The following is a 23,508-nucleotide window of genomic DNA, read 5'->3' as shown; positions in this document are numbered from 1 at the left end:
TAAAATAGTACGGCCGAACGGCTATACTTTTCAATTTTTTTCAAAGAGTTGCCTTCTTTTGACACGTGGCGGCTAATCGATGGGTTCCTTTTTTTATTAAAAGTATAGCCGTACGGCTGTACTCAGGTTTTTATATATATTTTAAAACAGTATAGCCACCCGGCTATACTATTTACACGCATACACCATGCGTTTTTTTTGATATTAAATGGTATAGCTGCAAGGCTATACTCTACTTTTTTCTAATTTTTTTTATAAAAAAATAGTGTATCCTTCCGGCTTTATATATATATATATTAATTGTCTTTAATAAATAGTATAGATGAGTGGCTATAGTCTTTTATATATATATTACTATATATATGTACGTACATATTTTTTAATAATACATTCATGCTCTATACACGTCACCCGTTTTAAAAAAAACAAACATACAATAGTTGTATTGTATATGTACGTACGTATTTCTATTGTGTAGTACGCATATTTTTACAAAATTTTTAGTAAGACACAAAATTCACGTATTATACAAATAATTCTCACGTATTACTGAATAAGAATAATATATTATAAAAATTGCATTATAATATTATATAGTGGCCGACTAAAATCCACTTTGAATTTGTTGAAACTAGCAAATTAATATATATAAAGTACAAACTAGCAAATTAATATTTATTAAATAGGCTCTTGGCTTTAGCCATCTTATGTAAGAACTCAAGTCAAAGTTAGTCACAGCATTGATCCCTCTCTACTCAATTGCTGCAATGTCATAGGCACGAGCTGCTTCCTCTTGAGTGCCTCAAATGAGATTAAAAAGACACATTGCTCAGTAAGTGCAAATTTTCTTCATTATAGTTTTCAACTCTCTTTTATGATAGTTTATATTGCAGCTAGTTTTTGAATATGTTGCATAAGGTTATAATCAGTTATGGAGATAACTGATCAGAGATAACTTACTGCTGTAAGTGCCAAGGTAGAGGTACTTGCTTCCAAAAACTCTTCCTATTCTTGCTTCACATCTACCATTATGATGGTACCTACAATGGTAGTGTGTAAAGGTGGATGTATGCTAAATTTACACCTATTGCCACAGGAAGTTGCTGCAGTGCGAGGATATAACGTATAGCCGTGCGGCTATACTATTTTAAAAAAAATTAAAAAATCACGTGTAGCCAAGCGGTTATACAATTTATACAATTTAAAATAAATATATACATACATATAATTTTTTTTTAATTTTTACCGCCTAGAACTTAGGCACGCACAGTGTCAAAAAAGTATAGCCACCCGGCTATACAATTTATTAAAAATAAAGATCCCCGTAAAGACACGCGGCTATACACTTTAAAAGGCAAACGTATAGTAGTCGTATTGTACATGTACGTTCATATTTCTATTGCTTAATACGCATATTTTTTACAAACTTTAGTATGACACGCAAAATTCACGTATTATACAAATAATTCTCACATATTACTAAATAAGAATAATATATTATAAAAATTGCATTATAATATTATATAGTGACCGATTAATATTGCATTTTTTCTGACACGTGGCACCTAATTAATGGCTCGAGGGTTTTTTTAACAATAAAATAGTACAGCCGCACGGCTATACCCCATGTTTTTAATTTTTTTTCAAAAAGTTTCCTTGTTTTGACACGTGGCGCCTAATTGATGGTTTTTTTTAATCTAAAAAATAGTATAGCCGTACGGCTGGACTCAGGTTTTTATATTTTTTTAAACAGTATAGCTGCCCGACTATACTATTTTACACGCATGTGCCGTGCGGTTTTTTATTAAATAGTATAGCTGCAAGGCTATACTCTATTTTTTTCTATTTTTTAAAAAAAAAATAGTGTAATCATCCGGCTTTATATATATATTTTAATTTTCTTTAATAAATAGTATAGATGAGTAGCTATAGTATTATATATATATTACTATATATATGTACGTACATATTTTTTAATAATACATTCGTGCTCTATACACATCACCCGTTTTTTAAAAAAAAACATACAATAGTTGTATTGTACATGTACGTACGTATTTCTATTGCGTAATACGCATATGTTTTACAAAAGTTTCAATAAGACACACAAAATTCATGTATTATACAAATAATTCTCACATATTACTAAATAAGAATAATATATTATAAAAATTACATTATAATATTATATAGTGACCGATTAAAATCCACTTTGGATTTGTTGAAACTAGCAAATTAATATCTATAAAGTACAAACCAATGCAAATAGGAGGGTTCTTTTATAAAAATAATAATAATAAGTATAGTCGGACGGCTATACTACGATTTTTTTTAAAAACACATAAGTATAGCCGGCGGATGTACTTTTTTTTGACACGTGACACCTAATTAATGGCTAGAGGGTTTTTTTTTAACAAGAAAATAGTACAGCCGCCCGGCTATACCCCGTGTTTTTAATTTTTTTCCAAAAAGTTGCCTTGTTTTGACACGTGGCGCCTAATCGATGGGTCCCTTTTTTTAATTAAAAAATAGTATAGCCGCACGGCCGTACTCAGGTTTTTTTATATTTTTTAAAAAAGTATAGCCGCACGGCTATACCATTTTATACGTCACTTTTTATTTATAAAATAGTATAGCCGCACGGCTATACTTTAATTTTTTTATAATTTTTTTTTAAAAATAGTGTAGCAGCCAACTGTGCCTTTAAAATAAATAAATAAATAAATAGTATAGTTGAGTGGCTATATAGTCTTTTATATATATTACTGTATATATGTACGTATGTATTTTTTAATAATACATTCTTGTTCTTTATACATCTCCCGTTTTTAAAAAAGCAAACTTACAATAGTCGTATTGTACATGTACGTACTTATTTCTATTGCCTAATACACATTTTTTACAAAATTTTTAGTAAGACACAAAATTCGCGTATTATATAAATAATTCTCACATATTTCTGAACGAGAATAATATATTGTAAAAATTACATTATAATATTATATAGTGGCCGATTAAAATCGACTTTGATTACCAGATTATATATCGTTGATGTATATATATATATATATAAGATGCAGAACACTTAGACATTCTCTGCCGGACTGATGAGTTGATCTGAATGATTTATATGTGTTTCATGCTATGGAAATTTTCTCTTATCACCTCATGGGCTATAGATTAATTTAATTCGAATTAAAAACAGGGCACTCGACGTGATTTTTTTTTGGGTGCTAAAGTCTCTGTGTCAATGGGATGGTTTGACATTTTCTGTGTGTGACTTTCAAATATTGGTTTCTTAAGTGGGAAGATCATCAGCTACTTGGTTCCTTAAATAAAAGCATGACAGCTTGTAGCTCGTGGGAAAAGGGAGGTGCTATACTTTCGAAAAGCCAAAAGAAGATTTCTTAATAATATTTGTCGTTATCTCTCTCTAGAAAATAATATTCTCTTCTTCGACAGTCTAACATGTTATGCTTTAGGCTATTATTACGTACAACAATTTAGCACTTTGTCAATGCGTACGGACTAACAACATAGCATCTCGCAATATCTAATTAGCCGTATTTACAAATAATAGAATCTTATTTTGCATTAGAGTCTGGCGTCTAATGAAAATTATGACTTCTTAATTATCATTGGCTCAAATTCAGCCATATTTATATATAGTCACATCTCACATATAAACCCACTTAGCAGCTGAAACGGGATCAGCTTAACTTCGTCCATTTATTCAATTTCATAGACACTCTTTGAGAGATGCAAATTACAATGGTACCCTTTATTCAGACAACACATTTATGGCATCACCATAATGTACAGTTACATGCAGAGGTGAGATTCACAATACAAAAATTACGGGAAAAAAAAATTTCAACTATGCCTCTGCCTGTGTTAATTGTGGTGGTGGGCTCTTCTTTGAGATTCTTCTGTAAAAAGAAAAGAGGGAGGTCCAGAGAAGAAAGATGAGCAAAATGGTGGCAAATATGGAGACACCGACGGAGAATCCTAGATGGTTGCAGAAGGTGTTGTAAACATTGCAGAACTCCGACCAGCTGAAGTTATCTTTTCCCATTTGTAAGTTATATACAACAAAGCCAATGCTGCCAGTGGCCGAGGCTACCAGCCCCAGTGTCAACTGTCACATTATAATTTTGGCAACAACAGCTCCCTTAGCAAAAACATATTTTGCAAAACAAATTATTCTTAAGAAGCATTGAAAAGAAAGGAAACATTTGACTAATAATGGTTGAGTTTGAGAGTGCTTTCTAATAGTTTCAAAAGTGTTATCTAAAGCGCAAAGGAAGACTTTGTAATTCATCTTGCACAATGGTTTGTGTTGTCTATTGTAAACAAACGTTAATGATAAGAAACCTTCATACTAAAGCACTCTAAAGAATAGACCCTTCAAATTAATCTAGATTATACACATAACTCTTGGTAGAACTTTTGCTTTTGTTAAAGAACAGGTTTGTATCGATATTGTCAATAATGTATCAATTAGAGACATGTTCTCGATACTTAGGGTTAGGGAGTTGCATGCATATATATATTTAATTTAACTCACATGAAAGATGGCGACGCAGTAAAATTGAATAAAAAGGTTCCGTAGTAAGAGGTATCGTCCTCCCAATCTTCTGATCGCCTGGTAGTTAACATGGACACAACACAAATCAATGATGCCACGATCAATAAGCTCCTAATTAGAAAACTGCAGCAAAAGTAAATGACAGGCTTCTTAGTTGATCCCATCACTAATCACTTTTAACGTCTCTCGATATTGAGCTACAAGTGGCAATTATACGTAGCAGAGAGACGTTATTGAGCTACAAGTGGCAATTATACGTAGCAGATTAAGGCTGACAAGACAATATTAGGGAGTGGTCATGAACAATCAGTAATACATAAGAGGCAAACTAATAGGTTCAATTCAGGGGAGGAATTTTTAGTTGACTTTCTCTGCCTCCCAAATGGTTTATCTGAATTTTTTTTGGGTTAGTGGCATCTCATGGGGTATATAGGGGAACTCAAGTTAAAATTAGAAAACCTAATTTTTCTTTTTGGGGAAATCAAGTCTCAGAGGGATGCTTGAAATTATACGCGTAGGACATTCAGTTGGTTTATGAGATATTTAGTGATATACCCATTTCTAGCACTAATATTATAAATAAACCCTACACAATTGAATTCCTATAAACAAACCCAAAAAAAACCCAAAAAATGATAGCTGGCCTTATTGAATTTAATATTGATTATTAAATTACTTTGATGCCCTATTGAGTGCTTTGGGTATTTTTATGAGATTTTGGGGTTGGGCTTGTTTTAAGAAATTGATGGCAGTTTTGTAATTTATAAGAAGTTAAAAGCTTTTTTGTTATGTTGTAAATGGGCTTTGGGTGTGTTTCTAAAGTCCATTTTATATAGGATATTTTTATAATTTGGGCCCCCATATTGGGTATAATAGTGAATCTCCCTTGGTTTAATTCTTATTAAGATTGGGAGAATCTTCTACTTGGTAACTTCATTTTCTTTATTTATCTTTATTTATTTATTTTTTTTGCCAAAACATTACTTTATTTACTAAGGGGGGGAGTAAGGTGTTATCTGTGCTGTGGTGTGGTCCTCCAAGCTTTAAAAAAAAACAGTTGTACTTTTCAAGCGCCAAAAGAAGATTTATAGGTAGAAATCAGAGTTTCATTTAATGACATCATGCCGAAGGGCCTCTACCGAAGCGCCAAAAGTTTGTTGTACCTTGCTTCGACCAAACACTAATTTGGGATACGACCTTGATGACCCTGCTGAAGGGTCTTTATTGAAGGTGGAAGTTATCGTGCCGATTTCGGAACATGCGTCGCTACCACATCAACTTGCAAAAGTTCCACATCGAAGAAATGTGCAAACATCCCAATACTTTTTGTCTATTAAATGTTCCCAAAATGAAAAGGTAAATTAACCTAAAGCACTACTGTTATTTTGTCAAAATTACATCTAATCTACTACTTAGCCGACTTAAGCATTAGAGAGCCTTCGGTCGATACCACACCGAGACTTCTTGTGTACTTGTAAAAATCCACACAGGGGATCATCTTGGAAAACAATGGAGACAAACATGTTCATTTTATATTTGGGGTTAAAACTGCATCTGCAAGAAAAGCCTTATGGTTTGAAATTTACTATCTTGGAATCTAAATTGGGTTTGGAAGATGCAACGTCTCTCTCTCACAGTTAGACTTGAAATCAATTTAAAGTTTGTATGCATTATTAGTTGCAGAAAGTAATTAAAGTTTATATACTTCATTAATCCTAGCCGACCTAGCCGTCGATAAATAATTAACCTCATAATTAGCTCAGATAAATATTAAAGTAGACTGTTTTATTTCGTCAGTTCGCCGTGCACGTTTCTGCAGAATTTAAGTATATATGAACGTTCTGGTCATACAACAATAATTAATAATGCTGCGCTTTATATATGCAGCAATTATCCCTATTAGATTTTCCATTGTTGAAGTAGAATTGTACCATTTTTTACTTCTTATCTAAAATTTTGACCAGCGCTGTTATATGAGGTATTCTCTAATTCAGTTTAATAACATTAACATTTTTTAAAATATTTGTCACTTTCAGTCGAAAACTCTGACCGGCAAGACAGAAAAACTTGTATGAAACGTGAATAGTTAGCACTGGTTTGCTATTCCTAACGAATCACAAACTGTCATGTGAAAAAATTATTACATATGACATGCCGTGATTGATCGGAAATAGCAAATATTTCACACAAGTGTTTTTCATTATATGGGTTCCCTATCACCTGGATCGAGATCAAATCTTACGTCTTCATATTGTGTTTGATTTGATATTGAATTTTCAAAGGCCTATGAAATGTGCAAGCCTATGCAAATCCCCGTACGTCCAAAAGGGTTTGGGTTTTTATTGTGATTTTGCCGCAAAGAGAGCAGTATTAGTTCTTGTGGCAGATGATCTTTAGCCTTGAAATATGAATGCAATTTATGGCATTTTTCTAATAATAATAATTGTAGTCAGCCCTCATAATATATTATATATCAAAAATAATTTTTTTATACATAAAAAAAATATAATAATAATAGCTTTGTAATGCGTCATAACTCCAAGTATAGTAGGTCAAGTTATTGAATTTCAATCAACTACCAGGATTTAAGACTCACTGCTGGCGTTATAATAATAATATTATAGTTGAGGCGATTCTGAATCATTGAAGGCTGTTTCGTATTTTTAGGTATTCTTTCCAACTTCATCACCTTGTCACTGCCAACTTATAAAAATCATCCCTCCTAATATTTATATGCTGGAAATTAAATTCTTATCTTATGTGTTGACTAACAATTTATTCATAGTTCTGAGGGGGAAAACAATGACACGTCTGCACAATATTGTAGATAAGAAAGTGATTGTCCCTGGATTGGATCGCATTCTTAACCAATAAAAAAGTTACAAAACATGGTTTAGGATCTGTTTTTGCTGCCATTCATTATTGATATAAATGATAGTGGAGGAGAATTTTAACACAGGATATCGAGTATAAGGATAATTGTTCTTAACTATTTTTTCTACGAACTTTTTGTGTTTGTCAGTCCTTTTAACGAGAGAATGACATATGAGAAAGGTGAGGGAGACGAGAGAGAGAGAGAGAGAGAGAGAGAGAGAGAGAGAGAATACATATAATTAAATAGAATTTAAAAACCTTTTAATTATTTATTTATTTTAGTATAAAATTTCTTCTTCTTTAATTTTTCGTTGAAATTTTTATTTCAAAATACGGGTCATGCGGCCTTGTCCATATAATTGAAAGAAGAAGATTTTTTGTGGGCAACTTGTAGCCGTGTTGGTAGTGTAAAAGCCAATGAAGCCAATCTTCTTGTAGCCGTGTTGGAAATACGTGTGGATAACACATCTTCAGTTCACAAGAGAAGAGACAAGAGAGGCCATAACGTGCACTTAATTTCCAAAGATATGTGGAGATCTGCTCTTTGTTACAATAAAAAACAATTGTTTAAGAAAATTATTATGACAATTTAAAATGTTTGGTTACTTGTTCCCTCATAGGCATAGATAGTAGATACTGGATTAAAGGAAATAATATGCATATATAGTTCGATGCAGGTATAAATATATGGATCAAATCATGAATGCCAGCATTTTAACTCGAGCTTTGATGGCACTTGATCTTCCCAACCGTACAAATAGCATTATGGACCTCGATAATCTAATAACCATTTTTGGTAAGCTTTGTTCTTTTTTCTTTTGTTTTGTTTGTAGTAACTAGTTAGGAAAAACCTACTAACCCATCGCAATCAAATTCTAAATCTAGTCTTGCAATTATCCGTAAATCGCATGTATCATTGAAACTCGTGTGTTTAATACTTGTGGAAAATTAACTGAAGAGACAACATTATGTTATGTGATATGAGAACACCGTCACATAATGTTACTAATTCACGTATTATAACATAATGCATTTCTTGTCAGTTGGCCATCCATGAGTCTGAGAGTTATCTTGAACTTGTTAGGCAGCTGGTCCTAATCACATTTGAAAACCCCGCAAGCTATAGAGTCTAGAGAGACTGCAGATAAATCCGGGACCGCATATCTAATTGATCACATACATACATATCGAAAATATGAAAATTTGGCATAGCATGAGCACATAACCAACAGAGTCCTATTCCTCTGTCAGTGCGTCTTCTTCCAACTTATCCACTTCCTTTGTTGGCCCTTGCCATTCCCTAGTTGGTCATTGAAATTAAATCCATAAGGACCCTACCCTAACCCATTTGTCCAAAAAGTCACTCTCTACAAAAGCGTGGTAGTTTAAGACATTAGTATAGTGGCATTTACACCTGCATTCGAGTTCTTCGGTTCGATTCCTTTCTCTTTTAATGTCTATTAAATAAAAAAGTATATGTTTAAGAAAAAGCCATCCTCTCTTTCACTCTCTCCTTCATAAAAAAAAAGGACATAAACCGACTATACTCTGCCTTTCTATTTAAAGCTTCAAACTACTCCTAGTCCTTTAACTTCTCTCCTATTCTCTCTTTCTGTCTCTGAGTTGGGTTGGTACTTTGGTACTTTGTTACTTTGGGGACATGGAGAGCCAGGGCCAGTACATTGGGAGCAATAGTGGGATGGATGGGGTGGATCAGAAGGAAGGGAAGGTAGCAAACCAGAGAAAAACTGGGACTTGTGAGTCAATTCTGAGGATTTTGGCCTTCATGCTAACTGTAACTGCAGCTGTAGTTCTTGGGGTGAGTAAACAAACCGAAATTGTGTCAGTGAAGATCATCCCAACCTTGCCTCCTATTGATCTTCCAGCCACTGCTAAGTGGCATTACTTATCTGCTTTTGTGTAAGCGCTCTCTCTCTCTCTCTCTCTCTCTCTCTCTCTCTCTCTCTCTCTCTCTGTGATTTGAACACTAACTAATTACTAATGTTTTCTTTGATGATATATCCACACATACAGTTTATTTTGTTTTGCATCATTTAACATGTTTTTATTTATTTAATTTATTTATGAAATTTAACATGTCTGTTAGAAAATCTAATATGTTATGTTATCATACTGTAATTCGAGAACCATTAACAATCTCACAACATAACATACTATGCGAGATGTGAGATATCTACCAAGACCGAGAAATCATAACCCTATAAGAGATTGGTGTGAGTAAAGCTAGATGTGAATTGATACATTACAAATTGAAGCTTAAGGCCAAAATCATAAACGAGGGATTTCTTAGATCAAAATAGAACACATATCTCCTACATGAAGACCTGGAAGATCTTGGCTTCCAAATTACAGTAAACTCACATAGTTGACTCGGTCCTCCACCCACCCATGCCTTATCTAAATATTTCTGGCTATTATTCCCGTGATTGCATAAAATCCCCTATGCATGTGAGAAAACTTTACAAGTCCCTCTTTCTTGTTTTCTTTTATGTGGAAAGGTCAACACCAACCACAATATCATCCAAGAGTTTACAAGTCCCTCATAAGTACGTAATCCTCCCTTCTCACCATTGTTGTTATCATTATCATCCTCCTTGAGATAGAGGAGTTCTCAATGACAGAAACTTGCTTAAATGTCCTCAACTACTTTGTCTTACTAATTTTCAGTCAGCTAGTGCTGGACACCGCAGTCTATAATTTGTAGACTTTATGTTTACTCACCACCTGTAATCGGGGCGAATATTAACATCGCATTAATTACTTTATGTTTACACAACACAGATGAATGGGTATTGTAATGTTACCAATTAACAGTGGCGAGCAAAAAATGTGTGTTGTTAAGAACTCCAACAACAACTAAAACTCCTTTAAAATTTCCTTCTTTTTGTTTTGGTAACTCTAGATTATTGGTAAGTAATTATTGTATAATTCTAGTAACTAATTTTACCAAGGTTGACTATGTATAGGTACTTTGTGGTAGCAAATGCCATAGCATGTGCATATGCGGCATTTTCCCTAGTCCTTTCGTTTGCAAATCGGGGCACCAAGAGCAGCTTAGGGCTGGTGATCATCCTCCTTGATCTGTTAATGGTGGCATTGCTCTTCTCCTGCAATGGAGCCGCCACGGCAATTGGTCTGATGGGGTACCAAGGGAATTCACATGTGCAATGGAAGAAGGTCTGCAACGTGTTCGGGCGATTTTGTAACCATGCGGCAGCTGCAATAGTCCTGTCCATGCTTGGATCTCTTGCATTTATGTACCTAGTTGTGCTTGCTGCCTTAGGCCTCCACAGGAGGTCTAAGTAGAATAATGGCATGCACTGCACCATATAATTTGCAATACCTATAACAGAGGTAGAGCCCGATTTTTATTCTCTATGTCAAGTACTAGCTAGTTTGGTGTGTGCATAATAAAGAAATTTGATTTCTTTCACCAATATTATATATCTTCTGAAATATTATTTGTCCACTATAGTATTTCTGAAACTACTTATATTGTTGTCAATTGCTTTCAAAAGTCGACATGGAAGCAATTAGATCATTATGACATAATCTCTCATGAAAAAGTTGAAGAGTATCTTCAATTTCAAACATTAATTGGAAGGAAAATAAAAAGTTGGGTTAGTGGGGACTTTCTTGTGTTCACAAAGTGTATATACACAGAGAGAGAGAGAGAGAGAGAGAGAGAGAGAGAGAGAGAGAGAGAGAGAGAGAGAGAGGTCTTTGATTTTGTGGCTTCTGTTTTCCTAAGGGTGAAATCAAAGGTTGATAAAAAGAGTTCCAAGCAATTTTTTTTTTTTTTTTTTCTGATTAAAAGTCTTGAAAGATGAGAAATATTGTTGAATTTGGTTAGGCCACTACCTATTGGAAGGTAGCACAGTCGTCAACTGGAGCAAAAGAAACCACTTGTTCTTCAAGGTCAAAACCAACAAAATAGTTCTGTTGCTGGACATTTCCAAATATGGACAACTTTTCATTGGACCTCACCATGGCAAGGCACCAAAGCCCCTTCTTTGCTTCAATGTAAGTAGTTTGTTTCATTAGAATGACTTCTGCACCATCAAAAATGAATGTCACATCAGGTGCTGCAGATTCCAAGTCCTCAAAACTTCCTTCAAAACACAACTCAAACCATTCGCTTGGTCCTCTCCTTTGTGGCAAATCTATGGCTTCGTTCAGTGCCTTGATCAATGCATCATATGCTTCTGATCTAAGAAATGTGTAAGTTGTGCCTGAATCAATCATAAACCCTCCTTCCCCATCACTTGTCCTGTTAAAAATCCCAACAGGGAGAGGTACATTTTGGTCACCAGTGCTAATTCCAATAAGAGTGACATAGTAATACCGATCCTCTCCCTCCAGAAATGGAGTTCGCCCACCAGAGATCACTGCCTCTGATCCAAAATACATCCTGCTTCCCAATCCCTCGTTGTTCGGGAGCACCATGCAGTATGAGAACTTTTTTATGTCTAGTTGAGAAATTAAGGACAGGGGCTGTCGGCTCAAGCCGAGAGCACCTGATTCATTCCCAACAAAATGCCATGAAGAGTAGTCAGAACAACCAAAATCCAAGTGACCAACATCCACAAGGTTCCTCTCAGGGTCTTCAAATGCAAACTTGTCATGGGACAGAGTTCCCTCCGTTGTGGAACCATCTCCATATCTTACCCTATAGTAGCAAGGGTCAAGAAACTCTGCGCAGGTTCTCCTGCCTACCCCTAAAACCTCACAGGCAAGGGAATCACACGGATGGTGACCATAAGAGGAGGATTTTGCAGGGTTGAAGACAGGGGAGCATTTGACCCAAATGACCTCACTTCCAATGTCCATGAAGGCATGTACTTGGGTAGGGGGAGTGCCCACAGAGAAAGTCACTATGTACTCACCATTTTCAGGGACTATTCTAGAAGAGATATCTTGTTCTGAGGATGAAAAGGTGGTGGTGAGTGAGTGGACGTGGTTAAGACGCAAGACAGAACGATAAGCAGCAGCTTGTATACGATCATAGGCAGTCATGGAATGATTGTATGATGGGGATAGAGGTGAGTCATGGTGGATCAGACGAACCGAAAAGCCATCACCAGCAGTACTGCTGCTGATAGAGTGTATAGATTGAAGAGTAAAGATGGTGTTCAAGAAGAAGAAAATGGTGGAAAAGAGAGAAAGGGCAGTCATATGCCCACTATTTAATATATGAGAATACTGCATCAGAATACCTAGCCAACTAATGCTTTTTTAGGAAGGTAATCTATGCATTTTGATGCAATTGTTGTCTATTAATAAGGCAGCATTAGGAGTAGATTTAGTTATTAATGTATACCATGTAAGTTTGTGGACTAATATAAAGTGTGAATGAGTTTTTTATTATATAAAAAAGTAGGTCAAGAAAGGCATCAAGGATGTGATACCTTTACTCTTGCATCAAAAGGATGTGATACCTTTACTCTTGCATCAAGGATGTGATTCCTCAACCTTCGATCTTCCTTATCTCTCTTTCTCGATCCCTGCAAAATAAATATGAGTAAATAGAATACACCCGCGGAGTGTTGGCCAAAGGCCCTCTAATGTCTAATTTAGTTCAATTGGATCTTGATAAAGATACGACAATAGCTAAAATGAATGGAGTTTTCTCTCATTGGGAGAGCTGGATGGCCTTAGCCGTGTGTGGTGATGCTTAGCCTTGTGAGAGAGAGAGAGTGGGGAGGGGGCGACGGCAAGAGAGAGAGAGAGAGGGTTTTTTTAGGTGAGAAAGCAATTAAAAAGAATTACCTCAAATGTCTTGAGTAGCTATGTCTTTATAGTCTCCTTGTGTGCTAGGAATTTGGGAGAATAATCCTAACATTTTTCCCCAAAAAGATGATAGAAATTATTTCAAGAGATTTGGTGGAGATTGGTTCCTTGATTTAGGGAGATATTCCTATCTTAAATCAAAGATAATTTCCGTAATTAAATAGACTTTAATTATGGTAATTAGTTTGACCTAAGGAATATTCCCTTTCCACGTGTCGTCTTCTTATTGGCCAATGAAATATATGTTCCCACAAATGCCCCCCCCCCCCAAGCTTTTGCATTGCGCTTGTGAGGCATGGAGGCAATGAGAAATATTTATCGGGCTCTCCAACTACATCTAGACTTTCTTTCTTGAGTTGGGCTTCTAATAGGAGTAGGCTTTTGACTTCTTCTTCAAGTTGGACTCGCAATGGGAATAGGCTTGTAATTCTTCTTTGACTTAATGTCACATCCCAGGATCGACTCTGTCGTAGCACGCTATTGTCCACTTTTCGCAGACCAGCTGGGTGGGCTCGACTGGTTGTCATCATGATCGACGCTGCTGCCGGCTCCCATGAATTTCCCTTTCTTTCTTTTTTTCTTTTTTTTGCTGCCAGGACTAGCTGAGTGGGCTTAGCTAGTTGTCGTCGTGACCGCATGGAGTGGCTAGCACGACCAGTTGCGACGGCGGCATTGGTTGCTGGCGACGGCTGCCACCACTTTTTTTTTCTTTTTTTTTTTTCATGTCATGGGCCAGGCCCATTTGACTGATGCGGTGTAATGATGGCGCATGTTGGAGTCATGGGGATGCTGACGAGCTGCGGGCTTGGCGCTATCTGGGCCGTAAAAGCGGTTTGGTGTGGCTTGGGCCGAGTTGCTGTTCCTTTTTCTTTCTTTTTTTGTCACAACTTAGGGTTTTGACATGCTATCTACTTGCAATTTTATTCCCTTTTTGCACCTCTTCACCAATTAAGTCTTCCAATGAGGGTAGCTGATCATTGAGTTCATAAGTTCCTTTGTACTTGTAGGGTGGTTCCAAGGTGCACAAGAAATGATTCATGGTTGATCTGCATAGTGTCACCACCAAGGCTCACTTCCAAAAGTGGTGCGCCACCTATGCTTATGCCATACCTGATAACGTGTATGTCAGGCTAGCGGCGGCTTCGACTAACGATGTGCATTGTGTGGATCCGAATTATCTGAATGCCATAGTTATCACATTCTATCCATTCTACTTCTCTTTATGCTTCACATTCCTATTATCAAAGTTCTTCAGGGAAGTGTTCTACGCATGGAGTGTGCCCCAAGCCAATCTACCAGGCAATCATGTGTTTTAAGAATCTGAGCCATTTCTTCAAGCTGGATTTGACGATGCAGGAGTTCTTTTACTTCTTCGAAGTGAGGCGTTACGAGAACTATGCTCAGGTCCGTGTGTGCAATACCAAGTTGTTTGGCAATCTCAACCAAGGAGATCATGTATGGCACGTCGATGTGTTAGAAGACAATGGGAAGGCGAGGTCAACGAAGGTCCACTTGTTCCCTTCACTTACTACGATGGTACGTCATACTTTATTGATATGCTTCAACTTTGTCTGAATTTCTTTGATATATGACTGACTGACTTATGTCTTTTACTTGCAGAGAATGACATCAGCAAGAAGCTGGATCTTGAGCCGAACATGGCTAACGTCTGTTGGGCCCTAAACATCCCTGTGAGGTTTCGCAAATGGCGTTGGCTGTTAAGTGAGTATCGGAAAGAAGCTGGTGGTCTACCCCTCCCAAGGATATTGACAGATGGAAGGAGTATGGCCTAGACTCGGACAATCTGCCGAATGGAGGAGTCCTCAACCAAACTCCTTGAAAAGAGAAAGGCTGATGCCAAGTCCTCCAAAAATTGAAGCTAGAACCTCGAGGGTAATGGATGTGTCTCCGTTGAGAAAGAAGCCAAGACTTCCTTTTGCTATGATCAAGTCTATTTCGAAAGAAGTCTCGTCAGCTAAGAAGACTCAAGCGGGAGCTGCTCCTTTGTCATCTGCTAGTGTCAAGCACCTCGTCGGCACTGATAGTAAAAAGATTGGCGGCATGCTGAATGTTCGGGACATTCCACTCAAGTCTCCAACTGACAAGCTCAAGACCTGCAATCTGCCCGGTAAAGAGGTATGTTCCCGAACTGATTCGCTTGCCGAGAAACAAAGAGTTGTTGACATTTCTCCCCGAAGTTCGAGTCTTCTGCACCAGTCAAGGGATGAAGATCAAATTAGGAGGACTGCTCCCCCACCAAACCATCGTGATCCAGCTGCACGAGCAGTACTCAAAATTCAAGTATTATATTATTGAATAAATAATAATATATATATATATATATTAAATGGTATAGCCGCACGGCTATACTCAGCTTTTCCCTAATTTTCTTTAAAAAGTAGTATAGTCGTGCGGCTATACTCTTTTTTTGAATTTTGTTTAAAAAATTGTATCGCCGCATGGCTATACTCGTTTGACAGGTGGTGCATAAGCGCTAGGCGGGTATACACACACACACATACACACACACACACACATATATATATATATATATATATATATACAGAGAGCTTACACTGAGGGATCCCTCAAATAAGCTTATTTGAAGGACACTCCTTGTAGGCCCCTCTCTAGATTGTATTTCACTAATCCAAACCGTCTATTTTATAGATACTCATTCAAAGATCATTTCTACAAAAAATTACTTGAATCCGATAATATTTGATCATTTATTTGAGTTATTGAAAATTTAGTACTTTCTGGAAGCACTGTGTTCATTGATTTTGTAAGACACAATTGGATGTCGAAATGGTTTCTGATTTGTCTAATTTTTTGTAAAGATGATCTATGAATGAAGACCTAAAAAATAGATGGTTTGGATCATTTGAAAAAAAAATTGTAGAGTACCCTAAAGAGCATCCCTCAAATAAAATTATTTGAGGGATCCCTCAATAAAAGGGAACTGTATACTGTTTTGACACGTGGCACCTAGATGTCGGGTGCATCTTTTATATATATATATATATATATATATATATATAGTATAGAGGCACGGCTATACTTTTTAAAAAGAATATTTAATCTGGGAAATTTCGCCGGCATAGACCTATGCCAACAATCGTTCATCAAGAGGGGTTTTTTTAAATTTTAAAAATATAAAATTAGTTTCTTTACTTTTGTTTTTTGACCTTCTTCTTGAATTTAATATATCTAATTAAGTAATATCTTAGCTTTTTGAATTACTTTAATTAGTAATTATATTTTAATTTTTATTTAATATAAAAAATTAAAGAAAAAGTCCATAAAATAATTAATTTCTATTTATTAAGTCTTTTGTGAAATAGTTTGGGTGTCTTAATTAAATTTCTCCATAGCCCAAGAGCCCTATGCATTACTATTAGACCATTACTCGAGTCTCTATTTACCCCTTTTGATTTTTTTAATTTTTCAGAGTTATTACCCGTAGAAAGATTTTAGCACTTTCACGTTTAATAATGTATTATACATGTACACATGTATTTCTCATGTTTAATCCACATATTTTTTACAAAAATTTCAATAAGACACACAAAATTCACGTATTATACACATAATTCTCACATATTATTGAATAAAAATAATATATATTTTTTAAATGGTATAGCCGCACGGCTATACTTAGTTTTCCCCTAATTTTCTTTAAAAAGTAGTCTCGCCGTGTGGCTATACTCTTTTTTTAATTTTGTTTTAAAAATAGTATAGCACATAGGCGCTGGGCGGGTCTATGTATAACGGCTCTACTAGATTTTTTTTGAATTTTATCCGAAATAGTATAGCTGTGCGGCTATACTCGTTTTTCCTAATTTTTTTTAAAAATAGTATGCCTGCCTGCTTTACTGTTTAAACACGTGGCACCTAGCCAGTGGGAGTGTCTTTATATATATATATATATATATATATATATATATATATAGTATAGCATCCCAGCTATACTTTTTAAAAAGAATATTTAATCCTCGAAATTTCACCAGCATAGACCTGTGCCAACGAATTTTCGTCGAGAGAGGTTTTTTTTTTTAATTTAAAAAATATATAATTAATTTTTTTACTCCTTTTTTTGGCCTACTTCTTTAATTTAATATATGTAATTAAGTAATATCTTAGCTTTTTGAATTACTTTAATTAGTAATTATATTTTTATTTTTATTTAATATAAAAATATTAAAGAAAAAGTCTACAAAATAATTAATTTATATTTATTAAGTCTTTCGTGAAATTGTTTGGGTATCTTAATTAAATTTCTCCATAGCCCAAGAGCTCTATGCATTACTATTAGGCCATTACTCGAGTCTCTATTTCCCCTTTTGATTTTTTACTTTTCCAGAGTTATTACCTGTAAAAAGATTATAGTACTTTCATGCTTAATAATGTATATTATACACATATGCACGTATTTCTCATGTTTAATACCCATATTTTTTTTATAAAAATTTCAATAAGACACACAAAATTCACGTATTATACATATAATTCTCACATATTGTTGAATAAAGATAATATAATTTTTTTTAAATGCTCCATGCTGCTATACTCCTTTTTTCTAATTTTTTTTTTAAAATCGTGTAGCCTTATGGCTTTACTTTTTGACACGTGGCGCATAAGCGCTGGGCGGATGTATATATATATATATATATAGGACAAATCGGTCTTCGATCTTGCGGCTTCTGTTTTCTCAAGGGTGAAATAAAAGGTGTTGGAAAATAATATTATAATATTTATTAGATTTTTTAATTTTTAATTTTTAATGTGTGAATGAAAATAATTATTTTGTTTAGGTATGAAGGGTTGCATCGGATGCAATTGAATTAAGTGCAGTTGCATCTTTCCTTTGCATAAGTGGCGTCATTTAGTGAACAGCCACTGTTATTATTCCAGAGGTCACTTGGGTTAATTATAAAAAAACCCGTGTTGTATGGCTATCCAACTAGTTCTTACCCGTGAAAATTTAGAGTATTCCCCAGTGCTCTAGTTTTACTCTTTTGATCAATTCTGAGTCTAGTCTTAAGAGTATAAATATATAATTGGTTTGTCATAGTCTAGGATTATCGATTGTTGAATCCTGGGAGATGGACGCCTATAGAACTACCAAGCACAAGGGCAAGGGCGAAATCTGTCTTTGGACATTGCAATTCTTGCAAGCCTCAATCACTAAAGTTGTCAATATTTCTATTGTGTTTGTTAATTTACATTAATTTCATATAAATTTGTTATTGTATTTGATTATTACAATTCTATTAAGAATTTTTATTATCTTTAAATTCGTATTTTCTATTGTTCCAACAAAAAAAAAGGTTGATAAAAAGACTTGCTAGCATGTTTTTCTGATTAAAAGTCTGGAAAGATCAGAAATATTATTGAAGTTGGTTAGGCCACTACCTACTAGAAGGTAGCACAGTCAACTGGAGCAAAAGAAACCACTTCTTGTTCAAGGTCATAACCAACAAAATAGTTCTGTTGTTGCATATTTCCCAGTATGGACAACTCTTCATTGGACCTCACCATGGCAAGGCACCAAAGCCCCTTCTCTGCTTCAATGTAAGTAGTTTGTTTCATTAGAATGACTTCTGCACCATCAAAAATGAATTTCAAATCTGGTGCTGCAGAATCCAAGTCCTCAAAACTTCCCTCAAAACACAACTCATACCATTGGCTTGGTCCTCTCCTTTGAGGCAAATCTATGGCTTCCCCGAGTGCCTCGATCAATGCATCATATGCTTCTGATCTAAGGAATGTGTAAGTTGTGCCTGAATCAATAATAAACCCTCCTTTCCCATCACTTGTCATGTTAAAAATCCCATCAGGGAGAGGTACATTTTGGTCACCAATGCTAATTCCAATAAGAGTGACATAGTAATACCAATCCACTCCCTTCAGAAGTGGAGTTTGCCCACCAGAGATCACTGCCTCTGAGCCAAAATACATCCTGCTTCCTGATCCCTCATTGTCAGGGAGCACCATGCAGTATGAGAACTTTTTTATGCCTAGTTGAGAAATTAAGGACAGGGGTTGCCGGCTCAGGCCAAGAGCCCCTGATTGGTTCCCACGAAAATGCCATGAAGAGAAGTCAGAACAACCAAAATCCAAGTGACCAACATCCACAAGGTTCCTCTCAGGGTCTTCAAATGCAAACTTGTCATGGGACAGAGTTCCCTCCGTTGTGGAACCATCTCCATATCTTACCCTATAGTAACAAGGGTCAAGAAACTCTGCGCAGGTTCTCCTGCCTACCCCTAAAACCTCACAGGCAAGGGAATCACACGGATGGTGACCATAAGAGGAGGATTTTGCAGGGTTGAAGACAGGGGAGCTTTGTGAGCATTTGACCCAAATGACCTCACTTCCAGTGTCCATGAAGGCATGTACTTGGATAGGGGGAGTACCCACAGAGAAAGTCACTATGTACTCACCATTTTCAGGGACTATTCTAGAAGAGATGTCATGTTCTGAGGATGAAAAGGTGGTGGTGAGTGAGTGGATGTGGTTAAGCCGCAAGACAGAACGATAAGCAGCAGCATGTATACGATCATAGGCGGTCATGGAATGATTGTATGATGGGGATAGAGGTGAGTCACGGTGGATCAGACGAACAGAAAAGCCATCACCAGCAGTACTGCTGCTGATAGAGTTTATGGATTGAAGAATAAAGATGGTGTTCAAGAAGAAGAAAATGTTGGAGAAGAGAGAGGGCAGCGATATGCCCATTATCTAATATATGAGAATACTGCATCAGAAAAGCACCTAGCCAACTAATGCTTTTTTAGGAAGGTAAGCTATGCATTTTGGTGCAATAGTTTTTTATTAATAAGGCAGCATTAGGAGTAGATTTAGTTATTAATGTATACCATGTAAGTTTGTGAACTAATATAAAGTGTGAATGAGTTTTTTTATTATAAAAAAAGTAGGTCAAGAAAGGCATCAAGGATGTGATACCTTTACTCTTGCATCAAAAGTAGCTGAGTGAATAATATTTGGACATTAGACAGAATTGTTGCGGGGTTAGGTATTTTATGGTTAAGGGTTCGTACTGGAAAAACGCAGGAAGCTGAAGAAAAGCTTCAGGGGTGTGAATGCCTGTCTTGGAATCAAAAGATGGGGAAAGACTAATATGACACAAAAGCATGTCCAGGCTCCTGGCCATGGCTATACGGCTAACCTAGCTAACCCCCGTGCCAAGTCGTGATCATCTAATCGTGATCAGAAGGTAGCACAGTCAACCGGAGCAAACGAAACCACTCCTTGTTCAACGTCATAACCAACAAAATAGTTCCGCTGCTGAATATTTCCAAATGTGGACAACTTTTCATTGGACCTGATAATGGCAAGGCACCAAAGTACCTGCTCTACTTCAATGTAAGTAGTTTGCTTCGTTAGCATGACTTGTACACCATAAAAAAAAAATGTGACATCTGGTCCTGCAGAGTCCAAGTCCTGAAAACTTCCCTCGAAACACTTCTCAAACCATTCCATCGGATCTCTCCTTTGCAGCAAGCGTATGGCTTTGTGCAGTGCCGTGACGAATACGTCATATGCTTCTGATCGAAGCATCGTATAAGTTGTGCCTGAATCAAAAACAAACCCTCCTTCCCCATCACTTATCATACTAAAAACCCATCAGGGAGAGGAACATCTTGATCACCAATGCTAATTTCATTCAGAGTGACATAGTAGTAGGCCTTTTCCTCTTGATCAAATGGAGTTTGGCAGCACCATGCAGTATGAGAACTTTGTTTTTCTGATCCAAAATATATCCTGCTTACTGATTCCTCATTGTCTGGCAGCACCATGCAGTATGAGAACTTTGTTTTTCTGATCCAAAATATATCCTGCTTACTGATTCCTCATTGTCTGGCAGCACCATGCAGTATGAGAACCTCGTTATGCCCAGTTAAGAAGTTAAGGACAAAGCAGCCCTGTTCAAGCCCAGAGCACCTGTTTGTTTGGTTCCCCACAAATTCCCATGAAGAGTAGTAGGAACAGCCAAAATCCAAGTGTCCAACATCTACAAGCTCCCTCTCAGAGCCTTCAAATGCAAACTTGTCATGAGAAATAGTTCCCCTTGTTGTGGAACCATCTACATATTCTCCTATATAGTAGCAAGGTTCACGAAAATCTCTGCCTCCGCAAGTGTTGCCGCTTGCACCTAGATCATTACAAGAAAGGGAATCGCACGAATAGTAGCTGCAAGAGGAAGATTCTGCAGGGTTAAAGACATTGGAACTTTGTAAGCATTTTATCCAAATGACGTCACTTCCAGTGTCCATAAAGGACTGAATTTGAGTAGGGGGTGTCCCTGCCTACAGAGAAAGTACCATGTACTCACCGTTTTAAGGGACTAATCTAGAAGAAATATCATATTCCTGGCGTGAGGATGGAGAGGAGGTGGTGAGGGAATGGATGTGCTTGAGGCGCAAAAAAGAACGGTAAGCAGCTGCTCGTATACGCTCAAGGTTGGTCATGGAGTGGTTGTATAATGGGGAAAGAGGTGAGTTGAGGTGGATCAGGCAAACGGGGCAATGCCATCACCACCAGTGCTGCTGATAGCACTTGTGGATTGAAGAATGAAGGTGGTATACAGGAAGAAGAAAATGCTGGGAAAGAGAGAGGCAACAACAGCCATATCCCACTGCAGGCAGAAACTATGCACCTATGAGCCAATTGATACTGTTATAGGAGTATAATCCAAAGCATTTTCGTGCATTGGTTGTCCGTTTTACAGCACTTTGGTGCATCAGTTGTTTATGTAAATCATAGAATTACTATATAGCTCAAGAGAAGCATAAAGGGTGTAAAATCTTTTACTATCATAAAAAAGGCTGAGTGAACATTAGAAAGAATTACGGTTTATATTTGAAAATTTTGCCATAGGAAACTGAAGAAAACCTTCAAGGATGTGAATCACTGTCGAGAAATCAAAAGATATATACGGCCATCCATTAATTGTTATTAAAAGAAAAACTTCACGTTTCCCAAATCCAGAAATTGTGATTTGAAACTATGCAATAGGGTTTAGTAGGTCCTCTTGCTCTGAAAGATCTAGCTAGAGTATAAAATTAACCTATCAAATGTCACATTCCGAAAATATCCCTCCGGGTCAGAAGTTTCAGCTTGAAGATATTTGAAATGATACAAACGCACTTGTAAAGTTAATTGAATCAAATCACTGACATAACAACAAAACTTGCATTGCCTTTGTAAGGAGAGCAATCATTGGAGTGCTCATCAACCATGGCCAAAACACATGGTTCTCTCTTTTACAGGATACGGACGGCACATGGAGCTTCAGATTTTCATTCATTCCCGAGGAGTTCAATAAAGAACACCTTCTTTGCTGGTTAGGTCCTCAATGTTTACATTCACTTGTAAGCCCGTGGTTAATAGACCACTAACCATTGCAGGAATATCAGATGTTAAAGATATGGCTAATGCCTGGATACAGGGACAACGTGTAAGCTTGAGTTCTCAAACAGACTATTGAACAAGAAAAACAGTTGCATAAATGGTATACCTTTCTGTCCTCTTCCTTTTGGTGCCTAATAACCTCTAAGGGCCACTCACTAACCAACTTTTGAAGCTCAACCACAATGCTGGACTTCTTTGCATCAGGGAAAGTCTGGCATACATAAATCTCAATGGCGTCAGCAAATAGCAAAATATGAAATAAAATCATAACATGGAAATAAGTTTGATCATAATCTTGTCCTTAAAGGTAAGGTGGAGCCAATCTGAAACCAAAATCTTGAGTTGTGTTCAACAATGGAACTCACACCTCATGCGAAACCAGAGTAGGAGCTATTCTCTCTTTGTATGTCAAACATTAAATTTACTAATAGGTGGACAGAAGTATTAAAAGTTCAAATATGGTCATGTATCCTGATATAATAAACAAATGAAATGAATCATAGTTGCTCCATTCATTCAACAGAGAGATTCTGTGGTGCCGTTTAAAGGCTTTACATTTCTACAAAAGACTCAGATTTCAAATTAGCTATTGTAGGACTTATTTCCCCTATCAAAATATAAAGTGTAATAAGGAATCAAACCTGATTTAGAACTTGGATGACTGAAGCAGCTTCCTCTGGCTTATGTACTAAGAGAAAACCCTGCAAAAAAATTAGTAAATAAAAGTTAAAAAAAACATGGGGTGAATTGATTGAAACTAATAGCTATTCCAAACAAAGCTCTAACTGGAGATGCTG

General features: G+C 36.4%; 5 protein-coding genes across 5 annotated transcripts in view; 1 reads left to right on the top strand and 4 right to left on the bottom strand.

The window, feature by feature from the left end:
* On the top strand, nt 8,709–10,952 carry LOC18792644 (CASP-like protein 1E1). Its single transcript, XM_007225799.2, has 2 exons — nt 8,709–9,382; nt 10,450–10,952. The coding sequence occupies exons 1-2, from the start codon at nt 9,123–9,125 to the stop codon at nt 10,787–10,789; spliced, it is 600 nt and encodes a 199-aa protein (XP_007225861.1). The 5' UTR covers nt 8,709–9,122; the 3' UTR covers nt 10,790–10,952.
* On the bottom strand, nt 11,141–12,840 carry LOC18793203 (aspartic proteinase nepenthesin-1). Its single transcript, XM_007226234.2, has one exon. The coding sequence runs from the start codon at nt 12,689–12,691 to the stop codon at nt 11,345–11,347; it is 1,347 nt and encodes a 448-aa protein (XP_007226296.2). The 5' UTR covers nt 12,692–12,840; the 3' UTR covers nt 11,141–11,344.
* Nucleotides 18,692–20,014, bottom strand: LOC18792509 (aspartic proteinase CDR1). The gene has a single exon (XM_007226794.2). It carries the CDS (start codon nt 20,012–20,014, stop codon nt 18,692–18,694), a length of 1,323 nt encoding a protein of 440 aa, XP_007226856.2.
* Nucleotides 20,507–21,573, bottom strand: LOC18791943 (aspartic proteinase CDR1). Its single transcript, XM_020569583.1, has 2 exons — nt 21,242–21,573; nt 20,507–20,912 (listed from the first exon to the last, which is right to left on the bottom strand). Exons 1-2 carry the CDS (start codon nt 21,571–21,573, stop codon nt 20,507–20,509), a joined length of 738 nt encoding a protein of 245 aa, XP_020425172.1.
* LOC18789580 overlaps nt 22,219–23,508 on the bottom strand; it is a 3,879-nt gene continuing 2,589 nt past the window's right edge. The window contains exons 9-11 of the mRNA XM_020555395.1: nt 23,353–23,412; nt 22,818–22,922; nt 22,219–22,738 (exon numbers count right to left, since the gene is read on the bottom strand). Coding sequence (XP_020410984.1) covers nt 22,619–22,738; nt 22,818–22,922; nt 23,353–23,412 — 285 coding nt within the window. The 3' untranslated portion in view covers nt 22,219–22,618. The remainder of the gene's footprint in view (nt 22,739–22,817; nt 22,923–23,352; nt 23,413–23,508) is intronic.

This window comes from Prunus persica, chromosome G1 (assembly GCF_000346465.2).
Source record: "Prunus persica cultivar Lovell chromosome G1, Prunus_persica_NCBIv2, whole genome shotgun sequence".
NCBI lineage: Eukaryota > Viridiplantae > Streptophyta > Magnoliopsida > Rosales > Rosaceae > Prunus > Prunus persica.
This window is presented reverse-complemented; position numbering and strand designations above follow the sequence as displayed.

Bases quoted from the DNA above. Each gene is read 5' to 3' on its own strand.
- LOC18793203 (XM_007226234.2), bottom strand. From the start codon at position 12,691: ATGCAGTATTCTCATATATTAAATAGTGGGCATATGACTGCCCTTTCT.
- LOC18791943 (XM_020569583.1), bottom strand. From the start codon at position 21,573: ATGGACACTGGAAGTGACGTCATTTGGATAAAATGCTTACAAAGTTCC. The intron at 20,913-21,241 runs GTGCTCTGGGCT...ATGGGTTTTTAG, and splicing joins GTGGGGAACCAAACAAACAG to TATGATAAGTGATGGGGAAG.
- LOC18792644 (XM_007225799.2), top strand. From the start codon at position 9,123: ATGGAGAGCCAGGGCCAGTACATTGGGAGCAATAGTGGGATGGATGGG. The intron at 9,383-10,449 runs GTAAGCGCTCTC...GACTATGTATAG, and splicing joins CATTACTTATCTGCTTTTGT to GTACTTTGTGGTAGCAAATG.
- LOC18792509 (XM_007226794.2), bottom strand. From the start codon at position 20,014: ATGGGCATATCGCTGCCCTCTCTCTTCTCCAACATTTTCTTCTTCTTG.